This window comes from Panicum hallii, chromosome 3 (genome assembly GCF_002211085.1).
Source record: "Panicum hallii strain FIL2 chromosome 3, PHallii_v3.1, whole genome shotgun sequence".
Lineage (NCBI taxonomy): Eukaryota > Viridiplantae > Streptophyta > Magnoliopsida > Poales > Poaceae > Panicum > Panicum hallii.
The window spans coordinates 1,321,493-1,336,010 of record NC_038044.1 but is presented as its reverse complement, the minus strand read 5'-3'; the positions used below and the strand labels follow the sequence as shown (position 1 = coordinate 1,336,010).

The following is a 14,518-nucleotide window of genomic DNA, read 5'->3' as shown; positions in this document are numbered from 1 at the left end:
CTCAAGTAGAATGATGACAAGGATGCCTGTGTTCCAGTGTACCTAAATTGATTAGCAACCAGCAGCTTGGTGGGTTTTCTTTCTTCTTCAAAGAGATGTAATCGAAAGAGTGATGCATGCTATTTATATTCTCTTCAATCTAAAACTAAACAAGAAACAACAATCTCAAACAACACACAGTTGAGGGTATTCTACATTTCTACCTAGCAGAACAGCGCTGGGTTCGTAGCTTACTTCATACGTTCTTCTGAATGACTGTCAGGCTCGTACGTCATGGATTCAAATCGTAGTACAACTGTGCACCAACACAGTAGGGGCGTGCCCCTCCCGTTCCCTTCAAAAAAAAAAAAAAACTGCGCACAGAGCCGTCACGAGGATGCGAAATAGGAGCATGATTGCCAGTGACCCATCAGATGCTTTGCAATGTGTTTCAAATGTAAATCTGGATAATTTACAGTTGCCTACACCCTAAACGGAACATATAAAGCAACATATTTGCCTTCTTGAGCAATGTTAAGATGCATTAGTACACACCCAAGCAGATCTGGGCGCAGGAGCCTCGGGTCCTCACGCAACTAATGTTGGGACCCAGTCTTCTTCATCCTCAGGAAGCTCACTAATGTGATTCTAGAAGGAATACCCGTGCCCGGCCTCTTCTTGATGGTGGTTGTCTTCCACGGCTTCCCGTCTCTTACACTGCTCGTGGTTGTTGAGGTTACATTATAGAACTGCATGTAGACAAGCCGTGATCAAGACTACCAACAAGTTTTCCATTAAAGTGAGAAAGTAAATTCTTCCAGAGGAAACTGGTCGAGTTGGGAACATATTCACCTCACAGACACCATGCAGAAGCAGCCTCTGAAATGGGTCCTGGACATTCAGCACAAGTACATCTTTATCACTGGTATCTTCAATGAAGGCCCTAACTCGTTCCTTCAAACATGAAAGTGAAGAAGCTGGCAAAGTAAGCAACTGGCAAGCTGAGCCAAATGTGCTGGAAGAAAACTCAGTACAAGTTAACATAAATGAAGTGACGAAAATCACGATTCTAATTTCTAAGTGAAAAGAACTCTGCTCCAGATTCTGGTGAGGTGACAAAAAATTCCCTTATCTAGCATTGGTGCCAGTTTGAAGCCTGTAAATGTAAACGCAAGGTTTCCAACAAAGCAGTTCCTGATAATAAACCCACAGTACAACATTCTTTTTCCGACGTATTTTTCTGACGAATCCTAGGCACCACTGTGAAACGGGTTGTAATAGTCATCTGTGCTTTTACAAGCATAGTGCTAAACTGTGAAACTGTTGATACTGGAAACTTCACAATTACTAAACAGCTATAAATATATTTTATTCCATATACTCCACTTAAATATTTTGAGTCTTGAAATAAATAACAAACTAGAAGTAGTATGATGTATTATCTACATGTGCTAAATGTCAGATAGACATACAAATACATTATCAAGAGTTCAAATGTCTGCTTTACAAGAAAAACTAGTCAATCCTGAATCCATTTTAATCGCTCCAATAAATAAAACTACAAAAATGATTACTTTTTTCAGGGAAAAAATAGAATGAACTTGGTTTTGCGGAAAAATAAAGTTGAACTAAAGGAACGAAGGTAGTACTTCATATATTTCAAGCAGATTGGGTAGGAAATTTCTCTTTATAGATTCTCTTGTTTGGCGATCTATACGGCGCCAAGCATTCAGCGCAATCGACTCATCTTCGTCCACATGAGTCCTCGGTTTTTCCGATGATATTTTGATGTGTTGCATCAATCTTGCCTACAAATAAGAAAAGAAAGTGCAAGTATAACTGATCCATAAACGACTGCGTGCGATGGTAGTGTGACATACAAATTTTATTTCCCTTTTTAACATTTCACTAAATTATACTGTGAACAATGATGAACAGCATGTTGCTAGCAAGATAGGCACTAACACGCTACATACCTCAGCATCCATGTCAATGCTCCTGAAGGCATCCCATTCACCAACACTTGTCCTGCAGAATGCTGACAAGGGCAGTTCCTCACCTACATAATCATCATAATATGGAGATGAGCTTTTCCAAAATATAGACAGGTAAATAAAGGTAATGCATTTGATGCCTATGATGAACAGAAGAGCAACTCCACATGAGCACTTATAAATGAAAACATATGATCTAAAAATAGAAGAGAAACGGGCGTATGATTAACTCCATAAATTTCAGAACTGCATTACTTATGAAAAAACTAACATGTTTTAAGAGAAAATATCGTCTTTATATGATTTTGTCAACACAGCCTAGAGGTTTTCTGCCATATATTTACATGGTGGAATCAAAACCAGTTACAAGAAATAGTTAAAGTACTGAACTGCAAAATCAAGAAAAATCATGTTAAGAAAAACTCAAGCAGCATTTGGAGTTTACCCCATGGTGGAGGAGCAAAGAGGCCTTTGATTTCCTCAACATGAAGCCGTGGGACAAGTTCAATCAGCAAGCGGTCATTCATCCATCTACGCGATCTCCGGTTACTGACCTGTGTAATATTGTAATATGTAAACCATCAACCTGCAGACCCCTAATACAAATCATAACATGTTTCATAGTGCATCTGAATTCTATTCCACTAAAGACTACAACAAAAAGATGCTATTTTTTGCACATTTTCATTTTTACTTCTCATCACAAGAGATGCACGTCGATTGGACTGAATCATCCACCACAGACAAACAAAAAAGGGTAGCAAGAGGTAGAAAGCAGCACCAATCCGGATGAGCTTTCTCACCTTGGTGGCCATGTCCTCGAGGGCTTCAATCTTCCTCTCAATCAACTGTGAACGCGACCTAACGCCGTCGCCTGCGTCCGTTACACCAAAAATTTCAGGAAAGTTTGCCACAGTTGCCCGATTTGGGGGGGCAAAACCGACATCGCCATCTAGAGAGTTTTCTGGTAAAGGGGCTACCTTTATCGGAATCGAAGAGGGACGAGTAGAACTCCTCCTCCCTCCGCAGCAGATCCGCGCTCGCCATGGCTGAAGCCTCGCACGATCTCGGTCTTGAACTGCTGCAGCTGTCGATGCGGTCGCCGGTGGTGCCGAACAGGGCAGAGGCACGGCCGCACTGGGCGTCGGAGGGTGGTGGAGCGTTGGTCGACGGCGAGCGGATGGTGGGCGGCGGCGTATGCAACCTGGTGGAGTTGGGGTGGGATTGGGGATCGCCGTATTCAAGAGCTTGTGTTCGTGATTCGTCTTCCGACGAGGCGACGAGAAACTTTGCTCGCGTGTACGTATTTCTATGAAAGTGGGTCCACCCGCATGAGGGGCCCACGTGTATGACAGTCAGTTTTCCTTCCCCTCCTTTTAGACGATGTCAAGCAGTTTTCCTGGCAACCTCTGCAGAAGATTGACGGCCGCGAAATATCGATAAATCACGTTGGCGCGTGGTTCGGTACGCTACTAGCACGAATGACATAAAACTTGGGTGATAAGAGATTTCTTTGTGCATGTGCAGGTACCTGGACATGCTGTTGGCCCGCACAAGAGGGCAGCCTAGCGGTGCTAGCGGCCCACGCAAAGGCAAGGGCGGTGTGTGTGGGCAGGAAGAAAAAAGAAACGGACCGTGAAGGAAAGAGGAATCGATTCAATACAGCCTAAGCTTAAAACGGATGAAGGAATTCTTGATTTAGAAATAGGTAAAGACAAAGACTTTACGTGAGAACAAAGAAGCTCTCACGGTGATTGTAAACGTCCTAGCAGCAGCCCACCACCATCGTTGTCATCTTCCGTTGCGCCGTACGGAAGCATTTCCGCTTCACAAGTTGAGCTGAAAGCAAGAGGCGAGCTTGCTGCTTGCGGCCGGCCAGCCGGGCCCGTGGCCCCACCTCCGCCCGCATGGTCGCAACCTTTCCACACCGCCGGACTTGGGTTGGCGTGCCGTGCCGCCGCACGACGGCAGGACGGGACGCCCACGCACGCAAGCAAGCCGGCCCAGATATCGTAGATTAATCGCCGTGCCCGTGCTTCCCAAACGCCTCCATCCAAAAAAAGGCCTCGGAAGCATCCATGCATCCATTTGGGAAAAGGCGAAGCTGCCAAAGATTCTGTGCAGCCCTGCCCTGGATTGGCCGTAAGCAGTGAACGCGAGAGGCTCCTCTGGCTGTTGGACGTTAAGAGGCGAAGCAAGGCTGCAGGGCAACTTTTTTCCGAAGTTTTTTATCCTGGTGTCCAAATCTGGTGAAACACCCGCGGGCCCCCCACGCCCTCGGTCTCACAGCTCGCAACTCTCCCGCGGCGGCACGCCAGAGAGAGAGAGAGACTTCCTGTCCTGCGCTTCGGGCAGTTCGTCTCCCCACCTTCCCACCGCGCAACGCCTACGACAGAGACGCACGAGAGCCATGGCGCCGCAGCAGGAGCAGGAGCAACCCCCAATGGACGCCGCCCGGCGCCGCCTCCGCGCGGTCTCCGCTCACCTCCGCCCGCCGGCGACCGCCGCGGGCCGCGGCCTCGACGCCAACCCCACCGCCGGCGAGTACGCCCATGGTCCGTCCTCTCCCCTGTTTATTGCCTGCTGATACACGTACGCGCGATCGTCCCTGCTCCCGCGTGGCGGCACTGGAGTTCGGGTTCGATTCGATGGGACTTGCAAAGCTTGAGAACAGGAGGTCCAAAGTAGCGAGTTACAATGCCTTCGCCTTGCTCTATCTCTTGTAGGCTACCTCTGAACGAAAATAACACAGTACAAAATCGTCGCTTTGGCAATTCGCGCTGGATTGGGGATGTTGCCTTGTTACATCACCAGGCAAACAATTTTGAGACTCTGAAAAAGTGGTTTCTAGCAACAAAATTCGAAAATTTCGTATCTGGTTTAAGATTTGAATTGCCTCGCTCGACTCGTTCCTAATGAACTGAGAGGTGCAGCATGATCTGGTACTCCTCCCTGTCGACCTGATCAGAGTAGGTGCTGCTCCTCTCTGATCTGTCAACACAGTGGACGCAAAGTTTCAGTTGCACATACATTTCATAAACTATACTTGTGTATCTGTTTGTCAATGCAAGTGATATGAATCTACCCTGAAACATGTCGACATTGGCATCCACACCTTTTTCTGATGACTCGTTGCCCAGCCGATGCATTCTCCATTCCAACCATGCATGTTTGAGTTGACCAACTTAAACAAACTACCATTATTAATTCACCCTACCATCTTTTCAGTGCAGGGTTACAGTGTGGTTCTTCCCGAGAAGCTGCAAACTGGAAAGTGGAATGTGTACAGGTAAGCTATTCATAATGTTTTAAGCAACATTTTTTATTGTATGGTGGATCATAATTTGTTATTCCCATCTTGCAGATCTGCACGGTCACCTCTTAGGTTGATAAATAGATTTCCTGAAAATCCAGATATCGGAACGCTGCATGATAATTTTGTGTAAGAAGCCTCACCATCTCTCTTGGACATGCAACCTAACCAATGCTAGCTCTTTACTTCCTTAGGATGCTCCCAGTACTTCTGTTTTTGGAATTGTGTTCAGCATTGATTCTTGTTAAAACCCTAACTGCAAGAAGTTATTTGGAAGGTGTGCTCCTTCTCTTCTTTATTTTTGGAAACTTTGGGATCGAAAAAGAAACATGTGGGGCTTAACATGCCAAACAGAGTTTAAATTTTTTATATATTGTGGTACAGTATGGTCTGGAAAAACTTGAATGCAGGAACTTTTATCTGACAGTTTTGTGACAGCTAGTAAAGTTATACTGTCCTTTTGCAGACTGCATGACTGATACAAAAAATGCCAATATTCAAATTTAAGTACCGTAATAATCTCTCAGACGTGATACTCTACGATATCCCAAATTGACAGGTATGCAGTTGAGACGTTTAGAGATTGTCGATACCTGGGAACAAGAATCCGCGAAGACGGAACGGTTGGAGAGTAAGGAACTAAAGAATGGCTACTGGATGCATGCTATATTATCTCCTTCTTTAGTATTTTTACCTGCCTTGTTTCACTCTTTAAAGCGTCAAATAACTTTTCAGTTACAAATGGATGACATATGGGGAAACAAGTACGAGCAGGACTGCAATAGGTTCTGGTCTCATTCACTATGGAATACATGAAGTGAGTCTTAACAGGAAAATGTCCATTTGTTTTTGTCTATCAACAAACAGATATGTTGTTACACACAGCACCTACAGTGTAGGGTGGTGAATTTTTTGAACGTATTTTAATAACTTGTTTAACTGGGATTCAGGGTGCACGCATTGGTCTGTATTTTATAAACAGACCTGAATGGATCATAGTTGACCATGCTTGTGCTGCATACTCATATGTATCTGTGCCACTTTATGACACCCTTGGTAGGTTCAAATCACAGATTTACCCAGGACTCTTTTACATCATGATGCATCTAGTGACCGTTTTCTGTATTGTACTTTCTTGCAGGTCCAGATGCAGTTCAATTCATTGTGAACCATGCCACAGTAGAAGTTATTTTCTGTGTGCCTCAAACACTAAGCACTGTAAGCTTTAGTACCTTCTATCAACATTAGATAAGTACCAACACCTATAATCTAGTTAAAGTTTAACCTAAACAACTAATGGGGATGCTTGCCTCTGGTCATACCAGTCCCAACTAATTAGGTTGAACTGACAAGTTATTCCCAGGAAGCTAGGCTATTTTTATTGTGAACATAAAAATTGCACGTCTTAGATGCTTGGCGATGTCAAAAATCTTGGATACTGCGGTTCCTAGTGGATACATCATGCTTTTGTGGACCCTATCCATGTATGTGCACGCTTAACATGGTGGATGTTGCGGTCTGATCCTGAAATGGGAGCTACATGCACTACAGTGAACTTTTTTGTGATTACTAAAGTCATACTTTTTTTCTTGTTTAAAATAATAAATCAGTTTATATCTATTATTGTTCAATTGAAATTAATTGTAGATGTATTCTCTGAAAAATAAGAACATTCAGTTTCCTACTTTCCTACCTATTGATTTTCTTTATTGAATGCAGCTGTTAAGCTTTATAACTCAAATGCCATGTGTTCGTCTTATAGTGGTAAGTCTCAACCATTCACAATTAACAATGTAACATTCATATCTTTAGGTTCTACTCTTCCTTTTATTTTCTAACTTGTTTTGTATAGGTAGTTGGTGGAGAAGATGTTAAGATTCCACCCACACCCACAAATACTGGAGTGCAAATTATAACTTACCGCACGCTACACAATCAGGTGCGTTTTCAAACGAGCCTCGAGCTTTTATACTAAAAAATCCTGTTTATGCCGAACTGTTCACTTCTAACAAGCTGCATAATTGCAGTTATGTGAATATTATTTATTTTTACCTTAAGCTAAGAAACGTGATAGATGCCAACTATCCATTGTCAGTGACATTGATCTTGAATTGGCTAAGTCAGCTTCACTATAAGCAATCTGCAATTATCTTTTTCTCTATTTCTGTTTGCTTACTGCCTTAATTTATTCCGTTTTTCCTGTAAAAATTGTGCTAAATGGATTCATACCTTACAAAGTTGATATGCCATCTAGTCTGCATTTATGTCACATGCATTTTTATGTGAAACCACATGAGACAGTGTTTTGTTTTGGTTGAAAATTGGTCATAGCTAGAATGTGAAATTGAATCACTAGTTGATACTTGATAGTAAACTGACATGCTAAATGTCTGTTTCAGTGTATGAATATGAGCATGGCATGACTGTGGTGTTACATTTGTATTTTACCGTTTCGGATGCAATGCACATGAGAGCATATGGACAATCTTACTCAGAAGTAAATGTCCTCTTGTTCAAGTTGTGTCATCTTCTAACTGTTCAATGCTTATTGGTAGAGAGTGTGTGCATGCTGGACATATTGTCATATTTTATTTTTATGATGATTAGCAGGTGCATTTTCAATGCCATTATTTTTTTGCCAAAAGTCCAATTTAGAAAGACGTTTTGTTGTTTTATATTTGGATAAAAAAATATTAGCACCTCAATATGCTCACTCCTGGCTATATGTTATCTTCACCTGTTTTGAAAGCAAATATGGCTCGGGAAATTGGTGATTGATTAAGGACAGTACACAGAGTACATTATATAGGAAAGGATCATCTAGGGTTTATAGAAAGTACCCAATCAACGGTGATCCTTGCCTAATCTGAATCAACTACCATAAAACCCAAAGGGCAACCCTAGCCGCCTGGGCTGGGCGCCACGGCCCAAAGGCCGACCCACTAAACACCTGTCTAACATGTTTTATGAATTCCATCTGATTTTTAATTTAGGGAAAGATGAGCCCTCAACCTTTCCAACCTCCAAAACCTGATGACGTTGCTACTATTTGTTACACGAGTGGTACCACAGGTACTCCAAAGGTAATTCATCCATCCTTCTAATTATTATTCGTCCGTTGCTCCATCAGTAAATCTCTTCTACTTCTGCATTTCAAACCTGTGATGCTGGACGCCAATATATTACTAGGGAGCTGTTCTTTCTCATGAGAACTTAATCGCAAATGTAGCAGGGTCAAGCCTGGGAATTAGATTTTACCCCTCTGATGTGTAAGGATTCTACATTCACTCTAGAATTGTTTCTACTGGCAAGAAATTATTCTTGACGATACATTTTTCTACTGCTCTCCTCAGGTATATTTCTTATTTACCCCTCGCTCACATCTACGAGAGAGCTAACCAGGTTGCGTTGCTTCATAATGGTGTTGCCATTGGATTCTACCAAGGGGTATGCATATCTGAAACTATTTAGGATGATAGCCTTACAGTACGTTGCTTTTCTTTTTGCTTGAAGAACTACACAATTGGTATTACAATTTTTGATATGGATTCAGAAATTAACTGTTTTTACAAGTGCTTGAACATCGGTATGCAAAGGAGTATAGGACATCCAGTGCAATGCACATTTGACGCATTTTCATTATTGAGTATACTGCATAGGTGTTGCTAGTTTCTTCTCTAGTCATTTCTTGCGCTTCTACCTCTTTTGTGTTCTGCTTTCTTGGGCCTTCTGCAATACGCACAAGTTCTTACATAATGTGGTACTGGTACAGTAACTTATTGTCTACATGTTACAGTAATCTTTTACCTTCAATTATGGCTGTTTTCCATCTTTTTGATTACAACGCTACGTTAATTTCCAGGATAATTTGAAGCTGATGGATGATCTGGCTGCTTTGAGACCAACAGTATTTGCAAGTGTTCCTCGGTTATATAACAGAATTTATGCAGCGTAATACAACTATACCAGTATTTAGATATTTTTTGTTTGTTTGTAATTTGTGTTATTACCTCTTGGGTTCCAAACCCAGGCAGTAATCAGCTGATTAGTTGCTATTTTGAGATGAAAGAAAAAAGAAATAGAAACGAAATGGGACTGGGACTGGGACTGGGACTGGATCATCGATTGACTTGTTACTGACTCAGAACCAAGGTCTGGGAAACTACTAAGAAACAACTTTTAGACCATATGAGGTCTCTGCTTGTATTGAAAGCAATCATCACATATCTTACTGGAAAACAAGTGCACAAAACGAAACAAGAGTTTGAAAACTAAAAGGGCAGCTATACAAACGACAAGCTTAAAGATAAGTGGATGCACGCAGGCAATCCGAACAGTAGATTATTGTAAATGGTTTTTGAACCATGTTTCTAGTCGTATCTTCAATGAGGTTATTGTTTCTTCCTTTTTGGTACTGCTAACTAGCTAGATGCCTATTTACAGAATTACAAATGCTGTGAAGGAATCTGGTGGGCTGAAAGAAAGACTGTTTCATACTGCATACAATGCCAAGAGGCAAGCAATTCTTAATGGTAAGAACGGTATGAAGTTTTTTAAAGCAAGTCCCCATACTGTTCGTTATTTGGATATTACTTATGGAAGGCTCTTTCCCTAGAAGTTGAAAAGACTTTTCATATGTCTTATGAACCTATCCAGCTATTTTCTTATACTGTTTCAAGCATTAGTTTCTTATACCTCTTAAAAGTTAACATGTAGACCCTTTCACCACTTGTCATTAGTCTATTTTTTAATTTAATCGAATGTTATGTTGCCTACAAGGATGCCTTGGTAAAATGATCGTTTCTTGCTTTATGCTCATTTTACTTCAAATTGTACTAAAAGATGCAAATTTTACGTCTTCATGCCATCATTTGATCAAAATTTCATCTCCTAATTTATAACAAAGTATTACTTCTATACTTTGTGTAATTAGGACGAAATCCATCGCCAATGTGGGACAAGTTGGTGTTTAACAAAATAAAAGCTAGGCTTGGTGGACGAGTGAGACTCATGACTTCAGGTGCTTCTCCATTGTCATCAGATGTCATGGAATTCTTAAGGATGTAAGCTGACTTGTTTTGAGCTCTCTTGGTGCCGTATGATAGTCATTTGGAACTTTCTTTACTACTAATAGTAAATATTGTTTGTTTCTTATAGATGCTTTGGTGGTGAAGTTCTTGAAGGCTATGGAATGACAGAGACATCTTGTGTCATCTCTACAATGGATATTGGTGATAAGCTAATTGGTCATGTTGGATCCCCAAACCCTTCTTGCGGTAAAGCTCTATGTTTGGATTTCCAAGGATATAATAATATTTGTTTATGTAAAACTTACGCTTATGTTGGCAGAAAATTCTATGAATTCATCTTAGTATATTAACAGTACGTACTACGACAAAATTAGGAGAAAGCCATCATGAAATAGCTGCACTGAAGAAACTTATGCTCTGAGTTGTCGTTATTTTACAATTTATCAATCACGGGTTACTATTGTGCTCAATATGGCTGTCCACGTAGCAAATTCCAATTGTACATTTTGATCTGATGTTCTTCAGAAAGAAAATTAGGTTGGCTTTCGTGTATTGATGTTATTTCTCTTGACACAACTTAAATTATTATTCTATCGCCAAGACTTCATGAAGTTTGTCCTTTTGCATTGCTATTGCTTTCTAATCAAACCCTTTTTTCTTGTTCAGAGGTTAAACTTGTGGATGTCCCAGAAATGAATTATACTTCCGAGGATCAACCATATCCTCGTGGGGAAATCTGTGCTAGGGGACCTATAATTTTCCGTGGCTATTATAAAGATGAAGTTCAAACGTAATTTGCTACCCTTCACTTCTATTTACATTTCTATATTATTTTTCAGTGAGCCAAAATAAATGCATTTGAAAAACTGCAGAAGAGAGGTCATTGATGAAGATGGTTGGTTACACACTGGAGACATAGGTTTGTGGCTGCCTGGAGGGCGTTTAAAAATTATAGATAGGTAAATCTGAATGATGTACTCTTTGGTATTCCAAAATTTCTTTGGACTTGCGATTATATTCGTGTGGATGTGCTTTCATTTAGATTGATGTGTCTAAAGCTTTGAAAAATCAGAAAAATTAGCCAGAAGAATCAAGTGGAAGCCTCAACCATCTGTTTAGATTTTCTAAGTTTTCAACCACTCCAATTCCAAATCAATTAATAGTAGTCTTCTTGTTTGGTCTTTGGGTGGGATATAAGGCACATTCATCTGTGTCCAAACATTCCAGCATCAAACTAATACGTTCACATTAAAACATATTATGAGCTTTAGCCTGTTGATGTAGCAAATACCTAACTGCATTGGGTTACACCTTTGTTTTCCATTTTCTGTCTGTAAATACATTGACTATATTGCAATCACGTGACCACATCGGCATCCCAACTCGCCTGTTGCCACCCCAGCAACTATCGCGATGGCTGGAAGAGGGATCCACCTCTGAGGAGTCAAGGTCTGACTGGGCCAGATCAGCAGAATGCAATATGTGATTAGTGCTGGTGTCATGCAGTGATTGCTTAGACCTGGTGTAATGTGCAACTCACGCCACTTTAGCAGCATAAGGCACTTTACTAATTGATAACATGGTTGCATTGTTTACTACTAATGTTTTCCAAATGCATGCTTAAAAGTAATAGCAGATTTTCAACCTACGAATAAAAGAGCAAACCACAATGGATAATTCACAAAATAACATTAAAATCTTGCTCCATTATTGTAGCATCAAACCTGGTCTTGGCCTTTCATGATGCACTGTATTTCATTTGTATAATTACCTACTCTCTTTCTGGTAATTCTTCTTATGCTATTTAACTAAACATAATTCAATTAAACTCTATTTGGTCTGAAGTTTTCTCCTGAGTTGCTAATTGTTGTATACTTTTCTGGGCTCAAGGAAAAAGAACATTTTCAAGTTAGCTCAAGGAGAGTACATAGCTCCGGAGAAGATCGAGAATGTCTATGCTAAGTGCAAGTTCATTGCTCAATGCTTTGTATATGGTAATAATATTCATGACTCTGTATGAGCTGAAACCATCAAGTACTGTCATGTATACCTAAAGCTGTTAATTTGGATGCAGGTGATAGTTTCAATTCTTCCCTAGTTGCCATTGTAGCAGTTGAACCTGAGGTGTTGAAGGCTTGGGCTGCATCAGAAGGAATTCAGGTAGAGATATCTTAATTGCATTTGTCTCCTACTAAAAACACAGTTTCCACACTGATCCAATTTAAATACATAAACGGAGCATAAATTTTTGGGATGCTGTGGAATATTAGGATGTTGCATCTTCCAGCTTAGGTTCTTACCACTGCGTCATCCGGGCTTTTAAACGGTTTACCTGACGGGAAACACTCGTCTCTTTTTAAAATAGAGCCACAGATAGAAGGTCTAGGTTTGTAAACCCTGTTTATATCCTAAATGCTCTTTCTAACATGTAGTACGAGGACTTAAGACAGCTCTGTGCTGATCCTAGAGCAAGAGCCGCGGTCCTGGCTGACATGGATTCCATCGGAAAGGAAGCGCAGGTATATTCCTTCACTTGGGACCCTTCTGAATGAAAGTGGATTGTCTGTCATCGACGTGCCTTCTTATTATTGACGTCTTTATGCATATCTTACCAGCTAAGAGGTTTTGAATTTGCTAAAGCTGTTACCCTTGTTGCTGAACCATTCACATTGGAAAATGGTCTCCTCACCCCAACTTTCAAGGTAAGCCCATTGGCTTCTGTTGCAGGAGGTTTCAATACTAAAATTCTGACGCACTCCATCGCTATGCTTTTGTAGGTCAAAAGGCCGCAAGCTAAGGCATACTTTGCAAAAGAAATCTCAGATATGTACGCGCAATTGCGAGAGGCAGAGTCAGCTAAGCCGAAGCTATAGTCACTAGTGTAATTGTTAGGAGATAGCCATACGGGTGGATTCTGCAACTGTGGCTATACAAGATCACGAAATAAGTCAAAATCATTTTTACTGACTCGGCAAATAATGATTCCTGCCATGGTCAGGAATCAAGGCGTCTCATCGGAAGGGAGGCAATGCTTGGTGCAGGATGATATATGGTTCCTGTTGTAAAAACATACTTGATGCCCCTTTACATAGTACATGCAGAATTTTTGCCCTTTTTCTCAATAATACATGTGGCTCTGCTCTTATAGACGTGCCACATGAGCCTGAATAGGTGCAATAAAAGGTGCTACTTAATGGAAAAACATTCTGCAGAGCAATTTTGTGTACTACAAATAAATGCAACTGTAGCATTACGGTGAAAGTATAGCGAGAAAAAAAAGCTGTCCATTCTGTACATAAATCTTGTCTCCGTTGAGATAGAATCGAATCGAGCTGATAAGTGACAAAAGGAAGCCACTCTCTCTTAAATTGGAATGAAAATGGTGCATGGTTGAGGAGCACAGATGGCAACGATAAAATCCACGCCATACTAAACCCATACCCGCGTACTGAAATCCGTGCCCGCACCTACGCCCGCAACCCGTCACGGGCACAAAACGACGCCCGTAACCGCTATCCGCGGATATCCGTATACCCGCGGGCACACCCGTGTACTCGCAAGCTCTAGAAAATTAAGCACACATTATATTTCAACAGCAAATAAACACCATTTATTTACGAAAATAAATAAATCTGAGCATATAAATGAACTAGTCTCGTACATGAATACATGATACATCACACAATAACATAAACCCTAAATGAAGTCAGTTTAGAATCCACATGTCAGCCGTTAAATTGGGTTTGGCGGGTTTGCGGATGCGGATATTATTTTTTCAAACCCGTTAGCAGATATCCGTCGGGTTTAAGGTTGTACACCCGTCCGCGCCTGCGGGCATAAATATAAACCCGTATCCGCGCCCATCGGATTTGCTATCCGCAGGCACGCGGATATTTTGTACCGTTACCATCTTTATAAAGAAGACTGAGTACAAAGCACCCAGCTTGTTGATCATACAGTCGCCACCGCGCGCACACACGGGAGGTATATGGCAGGGGAGTTTTTTAAAAAAGGTTAAAAAATTAAATTTGAAAAAGGGATGCCGTTTTGAAAATTTTAGAAAAATGGGTGCCTCCTGCCTGATCAACAGATGGGAGGCGTGGGGCCGGCGACCTCCCGCCCATCCAACGGGCGGGAGGTCCCAAAATTTTTCCTAGGCCCCTCCCGAGGGCCTTTTTGGGAGTAAGAAACTTTTCTTATTC

At 41.3% G+C, this 14,518-nt stretch overlaps 2 protein-coding genes across 2 annotated transcripts; one reads left to right on the top strand and one right to left on the bottom strand.

The window, feature by feature from the left end:
* Nucleotides 1-377: 377 nt before the first annotated feature.
* Nucleotides 378-3,312, bottom strand: LOC112883967. Its single transcript, XM_025949244.1, has 7 exons — nt 2,954-3,312; nt 2,777-2,847; nt 2,419-2,527; nt 1,956-2,038; nt 1,629-1,787; nt 832-933; nt 378-728 (listed from the first exon to the last, which is right to left on the bottom strand). The coding sequence occupies exons 1-7, from the start codon at nt 3,018-3,020 to the stop codon at nt 576-578; spliced, it is 744 nt and encodes a 247-aa protein (XP_025805029.1). The 5' UTR covers nt 3,021-3,312; the 3' UTR covers nt 378-575.
* A 943-nt stretch (nt 3,313-4,255) lies between these two features.
* LOC112886782 (long chain acyl-CoA synthetase 6, peroxisomal-like) lies at nt 4,256-13,577 on the top strand. The gene is made up of 23 exons (XM_025952769.1): nt 4,256-4,528; nt 5,202-5,262; nt 5,338-5,415; nt 5,846-5,917; nt 6,022-6,103; nt 6,237-6,342; nt 6,428-6,504; nt 7,006-7,050; nt 7,139-7,225; nt 8,280-8,369; nt 8,476-8,555; nt 8,640-8,733; nt 9,149-9,237; nt 9,730-9,818; nt 10,220-10,349; nt 10,444-10,562; nt 10,983-11,106; nt 11,189-11,275; nt 12,207-12,310; nt 12,391-12,476; nt 12,749-12,835; nt 12,932-13,018; nt 13,094-13,577. Exons 1-23 carry the CDS (start codon nt 4,384-4,386, stop codon nt 13,187-13,189), a joined length of 2,115 nt encoding a protein of 704 aa, XP_025808554.1. The 5' UTR covers nt 4,256-4,383; the 3' UTR covers nt 13,190-13,577.
* Nucleotides 13,578-14,518: the final 941 nt, after the last annotated feature.

Excerpts from the sequence above, each read along its gene's own strand:
- LOC112886782 (XM_025952769.1), top strand. The coding sequence starts at position 4,384 with ATGGCGCCGCAGCAGGAGCAGGAGCAACCCCCAATGGACGCCGCCCGG. Across the intron at positions 6,104-6,236 it reads TTCACTATGGAATACATGAA|GGTGCACGCATTGGTCTGTA; the intron begins GTGAGTCTTAAC and ends ACTGGGATTCAG. Across the intron at positions 6,505-7,005 it reads TGCCTCAAACACTAAGCACT|CTGTTAAGCTTTATAACTCA; the intron begins GTAAGCTTTAGT and ends TATTGAATGCAG.
- LOC112883967 (XM_025949244.1), bottom strand. The coding sequence starts at position 3,020 with ATGGCGAGCGCGGATCTGCTGCGGAGGGAGGAGGAGTTCTACTCGTCC. Across the intron at positions 2,848-2,953 it reads CCTCTTCGATTCCGATAAAG|GCGACGGCGTTAGGTCGCGT; the intron begins GTAGCCCCTTTA and ends TAACGGACGCAG. Across the intron at positions 2,528-2,776 it reads TCGAGGACATGGCCACCAAG|GTCAGTAACCGGAGATCGCG; the intron begins GTGAGAAAGCTC and ends AATATTACACAG.